Raw genomic sequence first — 26,240 nt, forward strand, 5'->3', positions numbered from 1 at the left:
ACGTCTGGTTACCCTACGTACAGGAAACCCATTTGATTCCTCCCTGTTCCACTATAGCGGCGCAAATTGGTGGGCGCTATCCTGGTAATTTCTCTGCGTGAGAAATACGAAGTGTGGCGTGTGAGCGTGTGAATGGGTTCAATTGCGTGTGTCTCACGCCGAATGCGTGAGACTTGAGAGCCCTGTGGCCCAGTTTGTTTCCGAAAAAATATCGGCCTCTAGCAACATCATTGGTCCAAACAAATATAACGCAAAATAAAGTGAAAATCCCCCTTCACCCGGGTTTGAGCGCATCTGCCATCAGACTTTATAAATGATTATTTAGTCTGATTTGTGAGACTCATGTAGGGTTTACCTAGCCTGGAAATCCAGACTCACATCTAGGAAGCTGTAGGGTCTGGCAACGAGTAATGATGGCCGAACTCGAGGGGCTGAACCAAGCATGCGTTTGAAAATATCACTGCACGCAATTGGATTACACTACGACCAATCAGAAGAATACAAGGGGTGACGTATCCAGACCAGCGGAGCTAACCAATACTTGCCGTATACGATCGGTAAAACAGCAACGCTTTTGGCCCGCCTATATCAGATACACCGATGTGATTGGTAAATGTTCTGGGTTTGGGCAATCGTAGAGTGAGTATATTGCTCGTTCCCAGAGTGACTCGCTGAGCAAATTCAAATTGTGCTCTCGCGAGAACTCTGGATTTCCAGGGTAGGGTTTACCAAATAGACGGTGATAAAAAAGGTATAAATCTCAAGCAACTGATTTTTGCAGATAATGTTGAACGCAGCGCAGCAATTACGTCACGTTTTTTCCTCAGCGCACTTTGTCCCGCCCATTGGCCAGATAGCCAATCAGAGACAGCAACCGCCGGCATTTTCTATGCCGGCAGTCCTATCCATGTTGGGCGCCAAGTCTGATCAGCTGAACAGACACTATCTGAGTAACGTAATAGTCTCTCAGAAACCCGTCGCGACTGTTTGTTCAACATGGACTGTCCAGTGCGCCCAATAGAAGAGGATTTGTCCCCTGGCGTTTTTAAAACGCCACAGAAACGGCTGTCTGCTGTCCCCCAGCAGTACTCGGACTTTATGCTATGGGATGTTGAGGACACATGTCAATACCTTCGAGGCCAGGGGCTCCAAGAATGGACGGACACTTTTAGAGGTACATTGTGTTTTTCCATTTTAGGGGCAGATGAGGGGCTGTCTGTTGAACAGCCATCCAAACCTCTAACTATTTGTGTATACATTGTCCAGTTTTAGCATTAACGCTAGCTCCCTTGACCACTACTGCTAAACACAATCTATAGCATTTACATGGTGGCCATTTGATAGATAAACATCTATTATATATCTTTTTCTTTTTTAAAGAACACGGGATTACTGGTGTTGGGTTGCGAGAACTTACTGAAGAACTTTTGCAGAAAATGAATATTAGGTAAGTCTGACGAGCACAACTGTCGCTGAATAATGTAACTGCCTAATGAAATGACTACTCAAAGTTTATCCTCCTCATACACGTTTCTTACTCTTATTTTTGCATTTCTCCAGCCCTATAGGTGTCCGCCTAGAGATTCTGCACAGCATTAAGAAGCTCGTTGCAATAATGCCCTCCAAGGTAATTCAATTCTGGCAGGGAAAGCATCAGAGACTCAATAAATGGTTGTTAAGCTAAAGGTTTGTTTTGCTACGGTTTGCTGAAACTCCAAACTCTTTATGAGAGAAAGGAATGTCCACACCTGTGAAACATAATGCAAAACTGTAAACCTGCTGTATTCAGCATATTTGCTTTCCATCCCACTTTGTTTCAAAACAAGGGTAGAGACCAGACAGCTTTTAGGCCCGTTATCTCTGCAGTATTGAATGTACTGGTGTTGTGCCTGCGGTATATCTGTGATGTACAACATCTCGCATTATGCTGATACAACCTATCAGCACATAAACGCCGGATCCAGAGACGGGCTATTGGCTGATTCTGTTGCTTCAAGTAATGTTTTTTTTCATTCCTCTTCTCTTTCAGGTGTTTAATGACCCCATCCATGGACACGTTGAAATCCACCCTCTTCTGGTCAAAATCATAGACACACCTCAGTTCCAAAGACTGAGGAATCTCAAGCAGCTCGGAGGGGCCTACCTCGTTTTCCCCGGAGCATCTCATAATCGCTTCGAGCATTCCATTGGTGTGTGTGTGTGTGTGTGTGTGTGTGTGTGTGTGTGTGTGTGTGTGTGTGTGTGTGTGTGTGTGTGTGTGTGTGTGTGTGTGTGTGTGTGTGTGTGTGTGTATGGGTGTGTCTGTGTGTTCCCACATATGTTCGCCAGATATTAGGCCGTAAATTCCCAAAAATGAATTAAATATATGCTTGCAAGTTCACAGCAGCATTTAACTGAGTTATTGTGCTGACCACTTATGTTTGTTATCAGAGTTGGGCACCTGGCTGGAAGACTTGTGAAATCTCTGAACAAGAGGCAGCCTGAACTGCAGATAAATACCAGAGACATCCTCTGTGTGCAAATCGCTGGCCTCTGTCATGATCTAGGTGAGTAAGAGCCACACCTCAAACCCCAAAACATCCACCAACTGCCAGTTTCTTTGTGAGAATGAAACCAATTATTATTGCCATGAGCAACGATGGGATGGTAAATAATGAATGGTTCCATATTTCTAAACACATTTCTCCCTCTCTAGGACACGGACCTTTCTCTCATATGTTTGATGGGATGTTCATTCCTAAAGCACGTCCAGGATCCAAATGGAAGGTACTGAAGGATTCTCCCACTGCTTTCCCCACAACCCAAACCCCTGTTTCAAGATCAGGCATTGCAGTTTGTTTATTCCTCTCGCTGTTTGTTCCAAGACATTTCACAGACCCTTATCTGGTAACACACTAAAGCAGGTCAGACGTCTGGCCAAACATTCCTAAACTGCTGCCTTCTATCTACAGCCTCAGGATTCCACCACAAAACACTGAAGCTTTCAGAAAGCAAAAGTAAATGTAATCTAAATTTAGAAAAGAAAATGTTTGTGCTTGAGATATGATAAATGAAAGGTGTTGTTGGTAAGTTTTGAGAGCTTTGAGAATCCAGAAAAACAGAAAAACACACTGTCCCTCTCTGCTCCCTCCCAGAGAGGGAATAGTTTCTATATTCATCCCACTGCCTGGTCGTAATCTGAACTCCACCAACGGCCTTGGCCACAAGTTTTGTTGTTCTATATTTACATGTTGTTGGGTTGCAAGCCATTTTTTTTTAAATAATATAATATGCTGTGATTACAATAGGCTTATGCAGACCTACTGTGAACAAGTTGGGATTGACCAAAAACATTTTTTCGAACCAAGTACAAGCACTTACATTTGGATACTTGCTGATACAAAGTACAGATATGAGTACTTCATAATACCATTGCAGCTCTAACATTGACATCTAAAACGAAAACATGTTAAATTTTTTGATCAGATGTTTTTCAACTTCTGACTATAATTAAATGTACACCATGATGCTTTTGCTGACATGGGTTGTGTGTTCCCTATATGAATTGGACGTTTATGATAATCACTTTGTGCCCAATATAGAAGGGTTTGCACCATATATGCAATACTTTATATGCTAGTTATTGTTATTTTGTTGAGCTGACGGTAATACGTTGTTTTCCTTTAAGAAAAGACGCCAAGGCATATGGAAACAAAACTAAACTCTAGTGCTCTGACTCATTTTAACAAAGTGAATGAATCAGTGGGAATACTATTCATGGGAATGAGTGAGGCAGACACAGTCACTCATAAAGTAGAATTGAGAATACCATAGACTGTATAGATAATATACACCCAACACCGATTTAACGCATCATATAATCACGTATACACATGTGTCTTGATTGTTTCTGGAAATTGTACGATCTCCAACATACGCGTTTGCATTCGCACTCAGGTTAAACGCTCTTCCTCTGCCTACCTGCTCATCTCACGAGAGGTTACTGCCACGTTGCCGTAAAATGGTATCGAGTGAGGTTGTATCGGAGTCATTTTAAGAGAACGTGACCATGAGCACAGTTTGGGACCAATACGGAGTGTGGTATTGGTATCTGCGTATCTGTACCAACAAGCACACCACATTAAGGTTTATCTTTTGGCAGGCAGTAATGTTTCAGCCGATAAGGGTTGGCGATTGCAATGTTGAAAGGTCATTATTTGGCTCATGACCGCAGCCCTGTTAGCATTCATTGAATAAGATATATCAGCGATATATCAGCTGTTAACTGAAAACCCCTTCAACAAACTAGTTCAAATCAAACCAATCAAGTTTATACAAGCTCATGAAAAGCTTGTTCTTTGTGCAGTGTTCGAGTTATGGGGGAAGTTTGTTGAATCGTGTGTGTGTATGTCTGCTTGTGTGTGTCATTGCAGCACGAGACTGCGTCACTAGCCATGTTTGACTATCTGGTTAATGATAATGACCTTGAGCCGGTGATGGAGGAGTACGGGCTGGTGCTGCCGGAGGACCTCGTCTTCATCAAGGAGCAGATGGGTGGACCCCAGGTCTCCATTGACTGTCCCAGCAGAGGGGTATGTACATTGATCCACCCAACACAGGGGCATGCAGGGTTTCCCGCAGAAAATGCGTTAGTTAAAGTGGAAATGAAGCAGTCAAATAAAACAGATGTCTATAGCACTAGTTAAATATTTAAATTTACCATAAATACAAATAAAGTCAGAAATATGACCCGTTATTCAGAATAAAGCACAAACAAGTTGCATTAATTATAATGTTTTCCGCCTGTGCGCCGCCATCTTTGTTTTCAGAACGTGATGACGTCACGAGAATGGTTGGTACAACGTTCTGTGTTGTTTACATAGTGGTCAGCTATGAAAAGTACACCAGCAGCTGGGCTACCACACTGCCTTACAGTTTGTTCATTTCATGATAATTGTCGTGCCATTTGGGTGTGCACATGAATATGCGAAAATAGTGCAACCGACGGTGTTTGCAAATGGATTATTTCCGTAAACAATGGATTATTTTGGCGATGGATTAGAAATTATCAAGAGCATGGAGCGAGCTAGTCTGCAAACAAGACCATCTTCAAACAGTGAGTGTACTCATTTCTCTGTTTTGCAAAGCCAATGCAAAAACGAGTATTATGGAGATTGCAATACACTTCGGTAACAGACGTTTCCAGGGCTGCCACTTTTGGGTTTTGGCCGGAGTGAGATTCTGTAGAATCTTGTAATGCATACCTTATAGCAGGTCGGGATTGTTGACCGGGGGGCGCGATCGGGATTGTTGACCGGGGGAGCAATCGGGATTGTTGACGGGGGGCGATCGGGATTGCTGACGGGGGGGTTTGGGGGATTTGGATAATCGTGACACGTAGCATAATCTCGAAATGTTGACTTGATGCATACCCACTTGGCAGGACAATCACAAATTGACCATTTCTCATATAGTAGTAGTATACCTCTCGTTCCTCTGCCTGGCAAGCGTGTTTCTACGCTCTTTCTCTGCGCATAAGAGCAGTGCCCGGGTCCGATTTGACAGGTCTGTGTCTCCAGCACTATAGCCACTAAAATTAAAAATTGTTGGCACAGCATCTGGCTTCTGGCGATTGGTGGGACGGCGAACAAATCTCCCATCTTCAGCAAAAGCTCCCTCTTCGACGTAATCAGACTCTATAAAGTGGTCGCTACATACTCTCTGCCCTGGTCCCATGAGGCGTTTCAATGCTGCTAACCATCTTCGGAGCAGTTTAGGCTTGTTGACTGGAATAACATGAAAATTAACTAATTTACCGCTCTCTTTTACCCGATAATATTCGTTTGAACAGCCAGGGGCAATACAAAATGACCCCCCTGTTCTTTTTCGAATCTTCCATGTTTATTTGACAGTTAGCGAGCAAGCACAAACAAACGCTAACCATTCTGATGACGTAGCTCCTGCATTTTTAAAACATGGCCGCGCCCTAGTGACGAAAGTCGTTATCAACATGTCATTTTTCAGTGAAACTACTTGAATTTCAGGTTTAATGAAAATCCATGTATTTACAAAAATGAAAAAGCAACCAAAAAATGGTCACAGTTCTCATTGCTTCATTTCCCCTTTAAGGTGTTGGGGTTTTCCGTCAGACCGGGGGGGGGGGGGGGCTGCTTAACAACTGATACAAGAACAGTCACATAATTTGTGCAATTTTTTTGTTTTTTGTGCAAATATTTATCAATGAAGAACAGTGGAAGGTTATATTAAGTGTTAAACAGAAGTGTTTAAATCCAGCATGGTAATTCCTAGTCTTTTTAGGTCATTCAATTTATCAACAGCTATCGATATCAATCATTATGATCAAGTTATATCGTGATATGTCTTTCAGCCATATCGCCCAGGCCTAGCTACACCACAAAGCAGGCCTTTTTCGGTTGAACCTCATCGTATGCTGAAATAGGGTTTCCTGTGAAGTGTGATATGTTATGTTATGTTCTATTTATATTTGTCTGTTGACCGTTTCCTTGTGCTGTCGCTGCAGTGGCCATACAAAGGCCGTCCAGAGGAGAAGTCTTTCCTGTACGAGATCGTGGCCAACAAAAGGAACGGCATCGATGTGGACAAATGGGATTATTTTGCGAGGTCAGTCCTTACTCAGGTCACTAACCTTGTTTGTCTGTTCTGCTAACCGTTGCGTCAGTTCATGCCACTGCTCTATGAAAGATTCATTCACTGCCGCCATAACTGAAATTATTAGAAGTGACAGTCTAAAGGGGGCAGGATATTGTGGTGGCTACGTGGTACATGGCTCAATCCTCAATGTCCACAACTTTAACCAAAAGCCTACTCCTTGATGCTCTATAATGACTGCTATCGGAATTCACCACAAGTCGCTTTGTAATAAATTAATTAATTAAAAGTCCCCTAAGTGACTAACTAGTAAACATGCATTATTATTATTATATATTTATCTTTTCCATTCCTCATCTCAGAGACTGCTATCACCTGGGCATCAAGAATAACTTTGACTACCACCGCTTCCTCAAGTTCGCCAGGGTGTGTGATGTGGAGGGGGAGAAGCACATCTGTACCAGAGACAAGGTCAAATTATCTCAGACTTCTGTTTTTAATCTGATTCAAGCGGCTCTCTAATTGGTACTTTACTTGACTAAACATAACTCTGGGTATTCCTTCAACAGGAAGTGGGCAATCTGTATGACATGTTCCACACGAGAAACTGTCTCCACAGAAGAGCCTACCAGCATAAAGTAGCCAACATTGTTGAGACCATGTAAGTACTGCGTCTTTGCTAGGTACTATAATACTACCAGTATAATCATCTAGTCCGGTATTTCCATGATGAATCTTTGTCTTTGCATTTCCAACTGAGTTTGGTTGTGTTTTCCAACTAGGATCACAGAGGCATTTTTATTGGCAGACAAACACCTCCAATTCGAGGGGTCGGATGGGAAGATGTTCACAATGTCCACAGCTATAGATGACATGGTGGCATACACCAAGCTGACTGGTGAGTGTTGAGACCACACTGTGCGGTTGTTGGCTTCTTAGTGTTGCATAAAACTTATGTTATTTTTGCAATACCCAAGAATAATTATCTTCCTGACCCAACATCTCATTGAAGAGCCAGTGAAACCATCACCTGTTTCAGCTGGAATTCCCCAGGCATGTTTGCCAACTTTGATACTTTTACAGTACCGTCGATGTGTATGAGCGCTACGAGTCCGGGAACTTATTTACAATTTTTGAGTGTTTTTCATTTTTGTATCGACATTGGAGTATTTATTAATGAAGGTCACATTAAGTGTTAAACAGAAGTTTTTAAATCCAGCATGGTAATTCCTAGTCTTTTTAGGTCATTAAAATCATCAATAGTTATCGATATCGATCAATAGGATCAAGTTATATCGTGATATGTCTTTCAGCCATATCGCCCAGGCCTAACGTGTGTGTGTGTGTGTGTGTGTGTGTGTGTGTGTGTGTGTGTGTGTGTGTGTGTGTGTGTGTGTGTGTGTGTGTGTGTGTGTGTGTGTGTGTGTGTGTGTGTGTGTGTGTGTGTGTGTGTCTCTGTCTGTCTTTCTGTCTGTGTTTGTGTGGCCCTCCTGTAGACCACGTCTTTGAAAGGATCCTCTACTCCTCCCTGCCGGAGCTGCACAAGGCCAGGGAGATCCTACGCAACATCATCTGCCGTCGCCTCTACAAGTGTGTGGGCCAGACCCAGGCTGAAAGCCCCGTCGTAGTCACAGAGGTGTGTGTGTGTATGTGTGTGCGCGCGCACTAGAAGTGACCGAGGAACAGAACCGTGACAGTCTGTGTGCTCGTTGCCTTGTCTTCCCTGAAGGAGATGCGTCTGAATTGGGCAGGCGAGGTGGCCAATGCCACGCCGCAGAACGGCAAGCTGACCGACATCAACCTGAGGCCAAAGGACCTTGTTGTCCACGTGAGTCCCTCCCTCCAGTGGCTCTTCAAGGCTCCATATACTCCTGTTTCCTGTGGGAACGTATGCACATACTACTGGCTGGAATGAATACATCATTTCAAGCTTTCGATATCCGAATATTTGGTAGGGAAAAAATGTAGAATGCACATCTTTCACTGCCTGTAAACGTAGCAGGCGAAGACCACTGCTGCAGAATCGAGTTTCTATCAGCTGATCTTTTTCTAAAGTTAAATTGGTAAAAAAAAAAGTGTTATTTTTATAACAATCTATACGGATTTAAACGGTTCTGTAGCAATGTATGTTGCTCCACGCCACCTAGGTGACTTTTCTTTTGGGCTCCTCCAGACAAAGGACACAGGGTGGTGGTATTAGAAATCTGTTTTATTGTAAAGGTTTGACAATGATACATGGCCTGGTGTTGTTGCCATCTAGGGGACTCCCAAGTGTTTGTGGAGATGGCTGGTTTAACCTGTCACAGGTGTGCCGCCTCACCAATTCCCCAGAGTCCAATCAGACTCGACCAGTTTCTTGTTTCTCCCCAGCATTTAGAAGTGTTAAATGGAAAGCTGGATTCCCCAAAAATTCAGGAAAGAGATGCCCTGATTGTTCAAAAATCGTCTGACCTACAGCACTTTTTAATCTTAATTGTAACGTCTGTTCAGTTCATTGACCAGTCGGAGCATGTCCTATTTCGTAGTGTTTCTTTCACATATGGCGTAGTTAAGACAAATGGAATTTGATCAATGCTTGTAGATGTAAGAGAACAGAAATCAACTAAGACGTGTGTTGGATTAGGCAGGATTTTTTTTTCATAGGTTTCTCTTTTGCACCTATAGCTATGCCCCCTTCATTACACTGCACCTTATACATACACACAACTGTGATTGTGAGAAATACACCTCTGCATTAAATTGTAAAAAAAAAAACACCCCATTCTCACCCCCATCTATCTTTGATCATTTATGTATGTATGTATGTATGTATGTAAATTAAATAATGTATTATAGTCATCCCTACCTATTGCCATTCATGTGTCAGTAAAAGGTGACTGGTGTCTTCTAGATTATTTCCATGGACTATGGCATGAAGGAGAAGAATCCCATCAATAATGTACGCTTTTACTGCAAGAGTGACCCCTACAAGGCTATTCAGATCCGCAAGAACCAGGTCAGAACTTTGCCATTGAACACAATTATTTTTTAAAGCAATTTTTGTTCAGTATAAATATATTTGTATGAGAGAATTTTTATTTATTTATTTTGGTTTATGTGATGAATCTTCAATGCTTCCCCATATCAGACTAGCATTACAGTAAAGTTATGGAAGGATCTGGTTGACACTGATGAAATTAACCAGGAAGCCTCAAACTCATGGTCATTATGATTAGAAAAGCTTATTTACTGTAAATATTATCAATCGTAAGGTGTTATGTGTATCAATATATCTAGCTCTAGTCTCAGTGGTCCTACCCTCTACTGAACCTGAATATGTCTGTCCTGGCAGTGCTTCTAGTCCAAGTAGCCAATCAGAGGCAAGCAGCATGCCTCTGATTGGATGCTTTGTTCCGACTCCTGTCCACAGGTGTCCAAGCTCCTCCCAGAGCACTTTGCGGAGCAGTTGATACAGGTGTACTGTAAGAAGACTGATGAGAAGAGCCTGGGGGCGGCCAGGAAGCACTTTGTCCAGTGGTGCATGGACAAAAACTTCACAAAACCTCAGGTAGGTTTGGTTTTCCTTCAGTTCATCTCTCCATTAGTTCAATATTTTCAAATTAGTGTGTTTTACTACTGTGTAGCTGGGTAGATGTAGAAGTTGAAGCAAAGCTTTTATTTTTCGTTATAAATTTTTCCATGTGATCCTGTGGTCCAGGTGGCATGTTAACGTGTTGTGGGTGTGACCTGTTGGGTCTCATCTCTAAAGTTCTTCCCCTTCCTTTCTTTTAGGATGGAGATGTGAGCGCTCCGGAGCTGACCCCTCTGAAGAAAAGCTGGTCTAACGACAGCGGGGCAGAAGACCAGAGGCCGCCAAAGAGGGCCAAAACCCAACTAACATTTTGAACCAAAAGAAACCTTTTCTTCTTGTTCTTACATTGTTATTAGATGAAAATGGGATGGCATGAGAGCATTTTTTGGTCATTTGGGTACAATCCACATTGTTTACCAGAAAATGGCTTGCCCTTTTTGACCTGAAAGCATTTTTGGATTCTCCATTTAAAAAATATTAAGGAATGAATACAAATTGAATCAAGGTAGGTGGCTGTTGTTGGTCAGTGCTCAGGGTTATACGCTCTAAGGTTTATCTGATTTGTGACACATTCAGTTTTAAAACATCACTTGCTTCTTTTTTTGTTTGTTTTTGTTTGGATATGTACATGCTATCCATAGATTACATGTTACCTTAAGGGTAATCTATTGGTGAAAGTTTACTAGCTGGGACTCTAAATACTCCTGGTTTGACTTTTAAGTTAAACTGAAATCAGGTTTGCAGAAACCTTCAGTTTTCTGCTCTTTTTATTTTGGCATGGTGAAAGTTAATCCATTGGTCATTTAATCATGCTCCCTCCCGTACTCTTGAATGTGTATTTATAAGCGCTGGGTTTTAACCTTATATCTGTTCAATCACATCTCCCTCAGGGATTTATTTTATCATTCAATATTCCTTTTGTTGAAACTTTTATTGTAAACATGGAACATACTTCCAAAATAATGTTTTGTTGGGATAACTGAGCCACAACAACCACAGCATTTCATACTTTTTAGTGTGTGGATTAAAGATGCATATATACTCTTTATACATTATTGTTACTGTTCTTTTCAAAATACAGTATTATTGTAAGCTTGTATTAAGGGCTAAGATAGTGTTCAGAAGATTGCTTGCGGTTTTGCTACATCTGTAAAAACAAAAGTTAAATGTGAAAAATATATAGATTTATAAAAGATCGAAGGGAGGGCTTGGTCAAACATGGTGACCATAATAGGGCAAAAGAAAAATAAACAGCTTTGACCTCAATGTCAAAATGTTTCCTTTGTAACCACCAGAGGGCAGCATGACCGCATTAATTTCCCCAGTGCACCAATCCGGTCTCCTATTTGGAAAGTTCAATTCTACATCAACATTTATTTAAGCATTATAACATGTGTGGACCATCTGTGGTCGGTTATAAGCTCATATCTACATGTTTATCTTAATTGTTGCGAATTATGTTTATTTACCAGTGGAGATGAGTTTTGTTGGTCTATTTCTATTCAATTGGGCAGATCATCATACAGGATGTTCAGACACAAAATTCAAGTTCAGTAAACCACACTTAGTCTTTCACTTCAAATATGAGTTTAAAATAGATTTGCGATTTCAGTACCCTCTGAGGTTAAAAAGACACTGGTTTGGGGTAAATAACTATTAATACAGGGGTGGATGACCCTCAATGGGGCCCCAGATCAAATACAGAATGTGATATGTCTTAATAGGGCTTCCTTAATCATACAAAATGGGTTATGGGTTGATGTCTGAAAGGTAAATATCACACAATATGTGATGTGATATATCTAAAAGCCCTTTAAATCATGAAACAAGACTCCAGTATGAGCAAAATCACTGATTGACAGCTTAATGACCCAACAGGTAAACAATATGAGCATTAAGGGGATATTACAGACAAAGTACAGAAATGGCAAACTTTATGAGAAATAAGGAAATAATGAGAAATTAAATAATATAACAGGGCCCAATTTTCTACTGGGTTACATAAGCTTATCTCCACATTATCTGAGCACCATTGGAATTTCCTAACCAACATGTTAGCTTGTGCATATAACATGTGGCGCTGCCTATGCCCATCATCACACATTTGATCTGTGATGATGTGTCTCAGATATTTAGTTTTATAGCTTACAGTTAAGGCTTGCCCTGACAGCTAAAAATATGGAAAGATTACATCCTTATCTCCTTTATGTTTTACCATTGTATTTGACATCATATTTGCTGGAAGTGGCATTAGTAATGCATCATATATACCATTACCAATGCCAAATGGTGTGGAGACTGCATTGCCCCATTTGACCTGCATGCTCTGGTTAGCATACCAATATGCCAGGATTCTAGTTATGCTGTTGGGCACACCTCTTTGACTCAGCTTTAAAAACACATAACTTATTTTGATTGACTCTGTCAAGAGCCTTCGATGCATCAATAAAACCAATTAAACCCTACCTTTCACGCTTTGTCCTTGATGACAGGCACCAAGGTAACGGACAACATGGAGTCCGGCAATAGACCACGAGCCATAAAGCCAGTAAAACAGATTGCAAGAAGAGCTCTAACTGTCAGGCATGCAAATTTGAGGTGCTCTGCACTGATTTGATCTAAGCCACTTGCTCAGCTTGTAATTGCTTAATACACCTCCCTAACTGTGATTCCCACTGTGTCACTGTTGGCAATGTTGCCCACTTTGTAGAGATCACTTTTAACGCAATTGTGTATAACAACACATCTTCATTTGTGAGCTTAGACCAGGGGTGGGCAAACTTTTTGACTCAAGGGCCACACACATTTTTTTTAAACTGACCTGCCCTCCCCTATCTCTTCCATACCTTCCTGTCTATCTCACTCTATCATAAAGCATAAAAAAGCAAGAAAAATGTTTTTTAATATATATATATATTTTTTAATGTTATAAACAATGGGGCGGGCCGTAGTTTCGACACCCCTGGCTTATATCCAATCCAGTTTAGCCTTACAGTCACTATTAACTTCTTGCGACATTTCCGGGAGACTATCACAATCAAGTAGTATAACAAAAGGGATATGGTCGAACATGGATGCCTCATATACAATCTCCATTGATCTTAAAATAGCATCAGCAGTGCTAATGCAGTGGTCAAGCCATGATGTAGAATGCCAGGCCTCACTTATGTAAGAGTAGCTTTCTGCAGGTAGGAGCTTTTGGTTGGATAGTACAAGATTTTTATCCTGTAGCATATGCTTCGCAAACAAGGAACCTTTGTCTGACAGGTCAGCATTCAAGTCACCCACTACATAGATACTTGTGGACTGATTGTCAGAAATAAAATAATTTATAAAGGCAAGTGTATTCAGGTATTCGTCTTCATTTTGTTGTGACTCATGTGTACACACTGAGGATGGTAAACTCTTTGTTATTCATTTTTAGCTGTACAGCAATAAACCAGTAAGCTTCAAGCCTAATGACATTTATCATAGTGTCCAGTTTTTTGTGTGAAAAGAATGGCCACACCCCCTATCTTTCCTTTCACTACTCCCATAGAAAGGTCAGTAGGCCTACTGTAGGCCTACTCACCAGCCCCATGGAAATTGTCATTAAAAGAGTGCAATTTTCCTAACTCCTGTTTAGATTTTAAAAAAAGTTTCTTGTAGACATAAAATGTCACAACTTTGCAGCAGGTTGTCAACTACAGTAGGCCCTACGTTGTTGCGTAGGCGTAGCCAATGACTGTGCAATGACAATGGTTATGCGAATGTGTGTTAGATTATGTGTAGGCCTATGTCGCAGAAATATTCATGACTCGTATCAGTACATGGGGGGCTGGGGCGCCTTCTGCTTGGTTGTTATCAGCCTGTGGCCATGTCGTGACGTTGGCATGGTGTATGGCTTGGGATGGGCATCATAGACACATACAGTTTCGCAATCTAATTGGCCCGTTGTCTAAACTCATATATCTTCTTCCTCCATGCCAGACAGCCCCCGTGATCTTGGTTGAGTGGAAATTGCAGTCTATATTCCCCGAACCATCCGAGGAACAAGCATGGCAAATAGGTGCGTAATTAGAAATTATTGTTTGTTTGTGACAGCAGTTTGTATTTGTAAGACAGGGAAAATCATGCTCCCTTCCGTAGGCCTAATCTTGAATGTGTATTTATATGCGCTTGGGTTTAACCCATCTGTTCAATCACATCTCCCTCAGGGATTTATTTGATCATTTAATCATCATTTTGTTTAAACTTTTATTTTAAACATGGAACATATTTACAAAATAATATTAGCCTATGTGTTTTTTTTGTTGGGTTAACTGAGCCACAGCTACGACAGAGTATGCTAGGGCCACGTTGAGGAAAAAAAAAAGTTTTTACGAGAATAAAAGTCGAATTTTTTTTGAATAAAAGGCGTAATATTTTGAGAATAAAGGTTGTTATTTTACGAAAATAAAAGTCGAAATATTATGAGAATAAAAGTCGTGATAAAATTAGTAGGCCTATAAAGTGGTAGTTGAAGTTCTAGGCTGTGTGTTGTTTTAGCGTACATATCAGAAGAGTATTTTCCCCTGCATTAAAATGAGGAACGTACGGAGCATCTTGTGAAGTTGTACTTTAGTAGGCTATAGGTTTCACAAATAAGGAAATAGCCTTTAATCTTTTGGCCCATCAGCACCGCGTTATCATAAGTAGCCTATCAGGACTTTGAAAAGAATATGCAAGTAACTTTGTCTGTTCAGAAGAAAGAATGACACGGACTTGGAGGAAATTGTCTCTTTTGTGGAGGCCGAAATGGCTGGTAGTGGTCGACTACAAACTTATAGGCCTACTGAACAACTTCACAAGATGCCTCCTCATTTTAATGCTTATTATGCAACACTGTGTTTGTTTAATTGTTTAATTTAGTTTGACAAACAATTATTTACTGGAGTTGGGATACAATATCTAACTAAAGAAAATGCATAAGATTGCCAGGTGAGTCTGATATTCACAAGAATATAGGATGCTCACTACAAGGTGACTAGTCGTTGTCGCACTTTCTAGTCGTAACATTCTTGTTTGAGCGAACGGTGGGTCACTTGCCCACAGTAATCAGTGAGCGGATCGATAAAATGTATCTAATGCACCGTGTTTATGTTTATCTCGACAGACGATGATTTATTTTTGATCATTTAGATTTAAACTTCCAAACCTAGATTACTCAAAACAGTTAAACTGCGATTAACAACGAAATGGCTAGTTGTTCACAAAATGTCCAGTTAACTGTGGTAGAAGTTTTAGTTTTTGTGAGCTGTGCTTTTCTAAACTTGCAAATGACGTAAATTGTAAATAAGGTCCAAATGTTTTCTTGGTCAGCATCCTATGAGCCATTGTCTTAGTCACAGTATGCTAAGTCAGTTATCTTGAAGGTATAGGCTTTCCTGTTGGATGTATACAGACACCCCAGGTTGGCATGCTGACCAAATGCAATCTTTAAAAGACCACCGTCTGAAAAGTAGGAGTGCTCAAGCGCACCACTGGCTGTGTTGTGTTCTCTCTTATTCAGCCAAAATAAATCAACTACAATGCTTTACTATAACAATAAGTTTTAAGTGTTTGACTCTCACAAGATCATTTACACGACATTTACCGTTAATGAAGGGAAATAAGTCATAAGGAACATCCCATAATATGGTAATTGACAGATCAAATGTGTTGTCTACGTTTCTCTTTCTCCGATCCACTTTCATACAATCTTTTTTTTTTCAGCCATAACGATCCCGGCTCTAAGGTAATATACAAAGTAACAAAGTCAGGTTACAAGTTTACATCATTTTGCCACAGACAGCTTTATATTAAGGCTCAGTAAATGGTTGCTAAGCTCAAAGTTTGAATTGTTAAGCTGAAACAACTCTTGTTGAGCCAAAATAATTTCCACCCCTGTGAATCATAATGCAAAACTATAAACCCTGTATTCAGCATTTATGCTTTCCAACCCTCTTTGGTTTCTAAACCACGGTACAACGGTACAGACAGCTTTTAGTTATGTTTTTTTTCTCCTCTTCTCTTTCAGGTGTTTAATGACCCCGTCCATGGACACATTACAATCCACCCTCTTCTGGTCAAAATCATAGACACACCTCAGTTCCAAAGACTGAGGGACATCAAGCAGCTCGGAGGGACCTACTACGTTTACCCCGGAGCATCTCATAATCGCTTCGAGCATTCCATTGGGTGTGTGTGTGTTTGTGTGTCAGGTGGACACCTTGTACGAGGGTCGGGCCAGTGTAACATCTTTCAAACCGTTTTGATAGTCAAACCCTGAATCGTTCCGCTAATGTCTTTACCACCAGATGGCACGCACATGTCCACGTAGCAGCTGGTGACAAGTGGAACATCATGAGTTGTGCCTGGCACACTCCTGACCATTTTTCAAAGTTAGCACAGCAAACTGGCAATTCCCCATTTCATTCCCCACAACCCAGTCCTGATCCTCAAAATTCCCAATTAGAATCTCGAGAGCAAAAACGTAACTCAAGCGTAAAGACATATGGCAGACAGCGGCCAAGCTGTGCTAGATAGGGTTTTTTTGCAGAACATGCTAAATAATTAGTTAAGAACTTTCGAAAATTTAGTTCTAAATTGGCTTATCTTTCCTGTAAGAGCAACAAAACGTGTGGCACATCAGCGGCAACCATCTTGGCCCCAAATTAGATTTTTTTTTCCTTTTTTTTTTCTTATAATAATTGTTGATATTGGCCCGACCCCAGCCAGGAATAGGGCCCCACAATATGCCAGAGCAAATAAAACATGAGCTTGCAGATTAGTTTGGTTCCCAGATTAGGAAAAACACGGATACTTATGCTAAACTTTGTGTTGTCCTTATTGTGTACGAGCAGCATTAAAGTATTTGCAAATATGTTAATATTAAAGATAAAATGACTACATAAAACTACATTGAAATTTATTTTATGGGTTAAGGTTAACCAATTACTGTTGAGGTATGCTGATGGGTCTGAAAGCATATTCATACAATCCATGTTGATTACTTTAAATGACAATGAGGCTTGAAATGGGGTTTTGGACATTGTACCTGCGTTTCCGACAAGTAACTGCAAGATGACGCGCCTTTTACTCGATTTTTCCTAGTAGGAGGTCAAAATGTTCCAACCTGAGCTGCAAATGCTCGTGGCGATGGCTCTGGGCGAATGGCAATAGTCTTTTTGTTTGTTCTTACTTAAAAAAATTTGGGAAAAGTATGTTGTCAAAATATTCTTGTTTCGCAAACCAACGTTGTAGAAAACCAGTGTTTGAGGCTCCCAACCAAGTTTATAGTGGAGCTTGTGTGGCTCAATGCTGGTTTGAGTCAGAGTCAGATTGATTGGAATCTGGTTGCTGGGTCGGGCTGCACACCTTGGGTGCATTCAGTATCAAAGCAGGCACACAGGTCAAACCAGCCATCACCACAGAGATCTGACATGTTGGTATTCAGCAGCTGATCTGCATGAAAACATCTTGCCAATTACAATAAAATAGCTTTTACCTGTAGCTTGGTGTCGGAGGAGACCCTTATATTGCAGCATTTAACTGGGTTATCTTATACTGGTCACTTTTGTTTGTATTTAACCGGATTCTCTGTGGCAACATTTAGCAATTAAACCATCTGTGTTTATGATTGTTTGCAGAGTTGGGTACCTGGCTGGAAAGCTTGTGAAAACTTTGAGAGAGAATCAGAAGGAACTGAAGATCAATAAAAGAGACATCCTCTGTGTGCAAATCGCTGGCCTCTGCCATGATCTGGGTGAGTAACAAGAGCTGCACCCCAACCCTTACCCCAAAACATCCAACATCGGCCAGTTTCTGTGTGAGCATGAAACAAGTTCTGTTTGCCGTCATCAATGATGGGATGGTAAATAATGAATGGTTCCATATTTCTAAACACATTTCTCTCTCTCTAGGACATGGACCTTTCTCTCATTTGTTTGATGGGATGTTCATTCCTGAAGCACGTCCAGGATCCAAATGGACGGTACAGGATGATTCTCCCACTGCTTTCCCCAAAATTCCCCTCGCTGTTTGTTCTGAGACATTTCACAGACCCTTATCTGGCAACACGCTAAAACAGGCCAAACGTCTGGCCTAACGTTCCTGAACTACTACCTTCTATCGTCAGCCTCAGGATCCAAAATGTCATCTTAGTTTAGAAAGTACTACTTAAAATGCTTGAAATAAGATAATGAAAGGTGTTATAGGTTCGATTTGTTAAGAGAGGAGGAAAGAGTGGAAGAGAGCATGATTTGGTAAATATACAACCCTCTGTCAAAACACAGCTTCCCTCTCAGCTCCCTTCATCGTTTTTCCACCATTTAAATGATAACGCCATGGCTGAAAATGTGATTGACAGGCCAGAAGAATCTGGAATCAATCAGGGAAGGGCCATGAATTGTTTAAAATCTAAAATGCCTATATCTGGTGGATGACTATGCTATTTCTAAAAGATTATACTCAAATTATAGCTCTTTTAACAACTATAATTTAAGCATAACACTCGTGAAAGGATTTTCTCCAAAACACTGAACTGCATCCTTGATACATTTTTCTCCATTCGGGAAACTTATTGAAAGTGGGCAACTGTTAGCCTGGCTATTGCCAGACCAAGCTCAATCGTAGATTGCACATTGGTCTGGGGAAGATGCTGTCATTTTCTTCAGCACAAGAGGCGTGATCAACGGGCGGAGTTAAATTGACTCCGTACACAATTGGCTGTTTGCCGTCGCTTCCCTGTCGTCATTGTGTTGAACCAGCCAATAGCGCGCCAGGGGGAAAAGCCAGCTTGGTGATTGGCTCCCGCAAAAACGTATCGAAACTAGACAGAAATGTATTGCTCTTCTCCAGACCCTACTGCAGGGCAAACTCAAATTGCCGGCAGAATGGGCGGGGCTATCCACTCTAGGCAACTGTACCTTTTCCTTCACTTCATTAGCAGTGTTAAGCAAGAATCAGTCTGTTCTTCAAAGCATATAACCCAACAAGGATTAGAATTTGAATATATTCTATATTTATCCCACTGCCTGGGCCCTTCTGAAGTCCACCAACTGTCTTTGCAGCAATTCATTAAACATGTTTTCTATAGAGGCTGTTCTATATTCATTTACATATTCAGGTCCTAAGTGCTTAAGTTGCAAACAAACCTTTTTGCTTGCCAAACCTCTAAACTATGCATACGCACATCATATTCTATGACTACAACAGGCTAACATATGATGAACATGTGTTATGTGTTGGCCAACAAGCACACACTGTTTCAGCTGCTAAGGGTTGGCAGGGCTGGATTAATAAATGTTGAGGCCTGGGGCTATTTACCCAGAGAAGGCCACTAGAGGGGTGGGGGGGGTTATCTGATTAATTCTGACACTCTCTCATGTTTTAGTGCTTGTAATTCTCTTTTTTGGGACCCGCTCTCGTGGTTTCTTTGACCGGACATATTTGCAAATTATTTCTGCGCTCACTCTTAAATGTTCTAACGTTATGCTATGCGCTCGTTCCGTTGACTCACTCAACATGAGGCCCCCTGGTGGCGAGGCCCGGGGCTGCAGCCCTTAAAGACCATTGTCTTAGGCCCTGTCCCATTTCTCCCCCCTTAAAACTTCCACTTGCTTTAGAGTGCTCTCAACAGTAAATCTTCCACTTTGTTTTAAGCCTGCATCGGACCTCACTACGTTTTGAGGGTTGATTATAAGGGCAAAATAGCACTCCCCCTTGCTCCCTACAGTAATGGGACACCCTACCCCTACACGAGAACGCGCAAAATCTAGGGTTAGGGCAAAAATCGAGGGTTAGGGGAGGTATTGGGACGGGGCCATAATCCGGCCCTGAGGGTTGGCGATTGCACTGTTAAGTGCAATCGTGTTAAGAGTATTTAACATGAAAATAAGAGAACAAGTTAAGATAATGTGTGTGTGGAATGCATTCATAGTGCTTTACACACATCCACACACTGACGGCGGTGTCAGCCATGCAAGGCGGCAGCTAGGTCGTAGGTCGCTAGGTGGGAAGCGGTAGGGGTGAGGTGTCTTGCTCAGGGACATCTGAGCAACCTGTGTGTGTGTGTGTGTGTGTGTGTGTGTGTGTGTGTGTGTGTGTGTGTGTGTGTGTGTGTGTGTGTGTGTGTGTGTGTGTGTGTGTGTGTGTGTGTCATTGCAGCACGAGAAGGCATCGCTAGCCATGTTAAAACATCTGATTGATGATAACGAACTTAAGCCGCTGATGGAGTCAAAGGAGTACGGGATGGTGCTCGATGAAGACCTCGTCTTCATCGAGGAGCTGATCGATGGACCAAAGCCCGACCCTGAGGATCCAGAAGTTTGTACAATGGCTCTCCCAAAAGAGGACAAGAGATAAGATAATCCTTTATTAGTCCCACAGTGGGGACATTTGCAGTGTTACAGCAGCAAGGAGCAAAGACGATAGTGCAAATAAAGAAATAAAGACGACAGTAGTGCAACATACAATAAGAAAAATAATACAAATAACGGACTATGTACAACAGTGCACTTGTGCATATGCATTGGTAGTGAGTGTGTGTGCTTGTGTGTGTGTCTGTCAGTGAGAGCAGTGCTGATTGTGCAGAATGTACCATGACTCTCCCAACAGAGGAGTTATTACAATGACTCTCCCAACAGAGGAGTTATTACAATGACTCTCCCAACAGAGGAGTTATTACAATGACTCTCCCAACAGAGGAGTTATTACAATGACTCTCCCAACAGAGGAGTTATTACAATGACTCTCCCAACAGAGGAGTTATTACAATGACTCTCCCAACAGAGGAGTTATTACAATGACTCTCTCACAGAGGGGTTGGTAAAGTGACTTTCCCAATAGAGTGGCCTCGGTATGTACATTTTGATTTAGTTAATTTGTTATCCAAAGTGACTTACAAGTGAGGCTAACAACAATCACATTTTGGGTAACTACAAAATAAATGCTGTATAGAGCTTCAGGAACCTACTGTTCATAGCCTCCTCTCACCATTGCCTGAAAAATGAATGGTTCTCACAGAACCTCCTAATTAGACTTCATCTAGCTACACCACATAGCAGGCCTTTTTCAGTTCAAACTCATCGGACTCAGAAATAGGGTTTCTTTTGAAGTGAGCTGCTACATTGCTATGTTCTATTTCTATTTGCCTGTTGACCGTTTCCTTGTGCTGTCGTTACAGTGGCCATACAAAGGCCGTCCAAAAGAAAAGTCTTTCCTGTACGACATCGTGTCCAACAAAAGGAACGGCATCGATGTGGACAAATGGGATTACTTTGCGAGGTCAGTCCTTACTCAGGTCACTGACCTTGTTTGTGTCTTGTGTGGAATGTTCATGCCACTGCTCTTCAGAACTATTCAAGACTTTCACTGCAGCCATCAACTATTTGAAGTGCGGGTCCGATGGGGGCAGGATATTGTAGTGGCTAGGTGGTTCATTGCTTAATCCCAAATGTCCAGCATGAACAGCCTGAAAGCCGCCTTGATTAAATGAGATCAGAGATTCAAAGAGATTCAAACTCTTCACCATTCAGCCAAATTTGCATTATTTTTATTTTATTATGTAGATCGTGTAGTTTTGAAAAATAATGTTAGTTCTCATTAGTCGCCTGAGGGTAAAGTCATCCATGGGTAGACACTGATTTTTCTTACTTGTTGTAATGGTAATGTGGGCTTTGTATGAGCGGGAGTTATTTTTTATTATTGCTTTGGATTGGATGCCCTAAGACTAATATTCCTCCTAATATGAGTAATTAGTCATATTTTTAAATAGATGACTATTGTGGGATAGAGGGCAGAAATAAATAGTAGGCCAACAAACAAATCAATAATACAAATAAATACTACATTTAGGATATAGAGATCACACTCCCAACCAATGTTTGCACTACAGCAGGCCTACTACATTTACAATGGTTAAATGTTTTACCGCATGAAGGCTGTGAAGAAACTAGAAACTGCAAATGAGCATGTAAAGCGAATATCTTTCACATTTTTCTCCCAGAAGGCCATGCAACCATAGCCATCAGGGTTTCTCTGTCCTCGCAATATTTTCACCTTTTTTACCCTTTACCTGTTTGTAAACTCCTCTACACCTTCCTGCTCATAATGACAATGTCATAATGGTATCAGAATTCACTGCACCACTTTGTAATGCATTATTTTAAAATCTCCTTAGTGACCTAACCATACTCAGGGATATCTTTCTCTCTGGATGAACCAATCAATGGAGAAACAAAGCAAGAACCTGTAAAAGTAAACCTACACTATCAAGTCAATGTGTTAATCCTTTCCTCTCCTCATCTCAGAGACTGCCACCACCTGGGCATCCGGAATAACTTTGACCACCACCGCTTCATCAAGTTCGCCAGGGTGTGTGAGGTGGACAAGAAGAAGCAAATCTGTACCAGAGAACAGGTCAAATGAACTCAGGCGTTTTTTCTGATTCAAGCGGGTTTCTAATTGGTCCTTTATTTGACTAAACATAACTATGGGTATTCCTTCAACAGGAAGTGGGCAATCTGTATGACTTTTTCCACACAAGAAACTGTCTCCACAGAAGAGCCTGCCAGCACAAAGTCAAAAACATTGTTGAGACGATGTGAGTACTGTGTCTGTGCTAGGTGCTATAACAAGATAATTGTATTCCAAACTGAATTTGGTTGTATTTTTCTAACCAGGATCACTGAGGCATTTGTATTGGCAGACAAACACCTCCAATTCAAGGGGAAAGGAACGAAAATGTTCACAATGTCCACAGCTATAGATGACATGGTGGCATACACCAAGCTGACTGGTGAGTGTTGAGACCACACTGTGATGTGGGTATTGCCTTTTGCAATGTCAAAGACTAATTCTTTCTTACCCCAAGGTTAAACTTACCCTCAGGCTTCCTTAAGCAAGATGCCTCACGACTATCTGCTCCTTATTCTAAGATGTACTGTAAGTCACTTCTGATGTGTGTGTATATGCCCCTGTAGACAATGTCTTCGAACAGATCCTCTTTTCTACCTCGAAGGAGCTGGATGAGGCCAGGGAGATCCTAAAGAAAATCCTCAGCCGTCGCCTCTACAAGTGTGTGGGCCAGTTCTATTCAAAAGATAAAAAAGATGAAGAGGCTAAAAAGGCTACAGAGGTGCGTGTGTGTGTGTCTGTGCTAGAAGTGACAGAGGAACAAAACCATGACAGTTTTGTCATGGTTTTTGTATTTCCCAGGAGGAAATACGTAAGCAGGTGGCAGGTGAAAAGGACAATCCCCCGGGCAATAAACTGAGGCCAGCCAACCTCATTGTCAATGTAAGTCTTTCAGTGTCTCTTAAGGCGGCTGCACAGCGTAGAAAATCGGGCATCGGTGAGTCTTGAGAGGTCGTTGACATGAGTCTCTCTGGTGTGTACGGTGAGGTCGGCCGTCGATAAGGTCGTCGTTCAGTCTTCACCAATCTGATTGGTGGAGGGCTAGCCCTTGACTAGTGAATCAGTGAAGCCCGGAAGTAATGATGGTAAACATAAAAACAGTGAAAGCCCGACAATGATGACACACTCTCTCACCGCATTGTTTGGCATCGTTTTGATTGTTGATATTGAATTCTTTGACCATGTGGACCGACAAACTGGTCTAGAGAGAGGTCCTGGTATTTCCGGTTTTCGTTATTTTTTGGACCACAATACAGATTAGCGCCGCCTGCTGTTTTGGAGATATTACATCTTGCGCAAGCGCAGAACGTATGGCGTCGTCCGTAGTTCTCTAGGTGTGTATATCACACTTTTTTGACCGAGTCGGTGAGATTGATAGCCCGACTCCATTTTCTGGCGACGATCGGTCGTCTTGGTGTGCAGCCGCCCTTACTGGCATCAAATCTATGCTGATTTTAAAGGTTCCCTTTTAGAGGTTTGTGGTTGGTATGATAGCTCTGTGGTGGGGATCAGGTACGAAAATGAATGCAGTTGATTTTGATTTTCATTTCAACAATGTGAAAGGCAAACATATTTTAGTTATTACACATTTTGTTACATGGTTGGAATGTATTAGTGTAAAGTACTGATTTGAGAGTTGTAAAGTTAGAGAGTCACCCACAAACATCCTCTCTCATCCTCTCTCCCTCCCTACTTTTCTCTGTGATTGAGAAGTGTTGCTTTTCACACACCTGTGATTGACAGGCAAGATAGCTTCCCTGAACCAATCAGGGAGGAAATACCCCGATTGGTATGAAATGAGCCGGGAATGGTCTACATTCTGGGACGTGGCCCCGTCGTGCAGATGAAAGATATCAGAAATCCAATTAGCTGGTGTTGTATTAAGCAGTCTGAATATATATTATAAAATAAATGTTTTTTCAGTACAATGACCATTGCTTTTCCACCTAAATTTCACTGTACATTATACATACAATACCCACAACTATGTATTTATACGTCTCTGCATTCAAATTAAAAACAAACCTTTTATTTATTTGTTTTCTTGATCAACCTATGACATGTATTATATTCATCCCTCTCTAGCACCATGCATCTGTCAGTAAAAGGTGAAAAGTCTCCCCCTGGTGTCTCCTAGGTTATTGATATGGACTATGGCATGAAGGCGGAGAATCCCATTGATCATGTACGTTTTTACCGCAAGAGAGACTACACGAAGGCCTTCCCGATCTCCAGGGGCCAGGTAAGAACTTTGCCATTGAACACAATTACATGAAAGATAATATGGACATTTATAATAAACATCCCCATCTTAGACTAGTATTATAGTGCATGCATGAGATAAGCTGAACACTGGGCATCATTCGGGCAGCATTTCAGAGAAGACTCACATCATAACTGTAGTCAATGTTGTTCAAAAATGAAACAATTGGAGGAAAAGTACAACTAGTGTGTTTGCACACAAATAATGGCTGTTAATTAAAAAAACAATAATGTTGCCACTGCATTACAGTGTTGTATTGAGGAGTAAGTATTGTAAGTAATGAGGAGTATTGAGGATCTGGTTTTCTCTGACGCAATGAACCAGGTATGAACTCCATCTCATGGTCATTATGATTAGAAAAGCTTATTTACTGTTAACATTATCAATGTTAAGGTGTTATGTGTATCAATATATCTAGCTCTAGTCTCGGTACTCCTATGCTCTAGTGAACCTCAACATGTCTGTCCCTGGCAGTGCTTCTAGTCCAAGCAGCCAATCAGAGGCAAGCAGCATGCCTCTGATTGGATGCTTTGTTCCTGCTCCGGTCCGCAGGTGTCCACGCTCATCCCAGAACACTTTCAGGAGCAGTTGATACAGGTGTATTGTAAGAAGACTGATGATGACAGCCTGGAGACGGCCAGGAAGAACTTTGTCCAGTGGTGCGACACTCAGGTAATAATATATTGCCTTCAGTTTATCGCTCCATGTGGTTCAATCTTTTCAAATGAGATGATTTCACTACTGTGTAGCTGGGTAGATGTAGGAGTTGAAGCAAAGCTTTTATTTTAGTTATTCATTTTTCCATGCGATGCATCCCCAATTCCATGGTGGCATGTTAACGTGTTGTGGATGTGACCTGTTTGGTCTTGTTTCTTCAGTTCTTTTTCTTTCTTTCTTCCAGAATACACTGGAACACTCCGGAGCTGGAAGCCAATGAAGGCCGAAACCCAACTCTAGTTTTGAAAGAACCAATAGAAACAAGATTTTCTTTGCTCCTTTTTTGATATTGGAATGGGTAGGAAATTGGTTGGCGAAAGTACAATTATAATTATTACAATTAACTATTGTAAGTTAGTTCAGCTTTATAACATCAACAGCTGCTGGTTTTATTTTTGTTTCTTTGTTTCTCTTCATTTAGAGATGCATGTTCTGTCCATAATTTACATGTAACATAGTTTACATGTTACCTTAAGGGGAATGTAATGCTGAGAGTTTTCATGCAAGAACTCTTTTTAGTGTTTCTGGATTGATTCGATTTTTACATAAAAGATTGGGTAGGCAAATTATTTTCAAACCATTGTCATATTTGTTGAAATTCCCTTAAATGCAGACAGCAATCAATAAATCAAATGCTTGACAGAAAATCAAGGAAATCCGGTA

General features: G+C 41.3%; 2 protein-coding genes across 3 annotated transcripts; both read left to right on the plus strand.

The window, feature by feature from the left end:
- The first annotated feature begins 961 nt into the window (after positions 1-961).
- Positions 962-11,228, plus strand: LOC311359305 (deoxynucleoside triphosphate triphosphohydrolase SAMHD1-like). The gene is made up of 16 exons (XM_084479305.1): positions 962-1,174; positions 1,381-1,447; positions 1,561-1,627; positions 2,030-2,193; positions 2,431-2,546; positions 2,696-2,766; positions 4,413-4,571; positions 6,521-6,621; positions 6,972-7,080; positions 7,179-7,270; positions 7,392-7,507; positions 8,106-8,245; positions 8,339-8,437; positions 9,500-9,604; positions 10,019-10,156; positions 10,381-11,228. The coding sequence occupies exons 1-16, from the start codon at positions 997-999 to the stop codon at positions 10,492-10,494; spliced, it is 1,836 nt and encodes a 611-aa protein (XP_084335431.1). The 5' UTR covers positions 962-996; the 3' UTR covers positions 10,495-11,228.
- A 2,916-nt stretch (positions 11,229-14,144) lies between these two features.
- Positions 14,145-26,240, plus strand: LOC311359306 (deoxynucleoside triphosphate triphosphohydrolase SAMHD1-like). Of its 2 annotated transcripts, XM_084479306.1 has the most exons (15): positions 14,145-14,228; positions 15,914-15,935; positions 16,218-16,378; positions 17,830-17,945; positions 18,103-18,173; positions 20,348-20,506; positions 21,366-21,466; positions 22,492-22,600; positions 22,693-22,784; positions 22,864-22,979; positions 23,164-23,318; positions 23,399-23,479; positions 24,735-24,839; positions 25,413-25,532; positions 25,762-26,240. In XM_084479306.1, the coding sequence occupies exons 1-15, from the start codon at positions 14,218-14,220 to the stop codon at positions 25,795-25,797; spliced, it is 1,455 nt and encodes a 484-aa protein (XP_084335432.1). In that variant the 5' UTR covers positions 14,145-14,217; the 3' UTR covers positions 25,798-26,240. The 2 variants fall into 2 exon arrangements, with proteins under 2 accessions (XP_084335432.1, XP_084335433.1); XM_084479307.1 differs by lacking the exon at positions 23,399-23,479.

Source organism: Micromesistius poutassou, assembly GCF_964030765.1.
Source record: "Micromesistius poutassou genome assembly, chromosome: 15".
NCBI classification, from domain to species: Eukaryota; Metazoa; Chordata; class Actinopteri; order Gadiformes; family Gadidae; genus Micromesistius; species Micromesistius poutassou.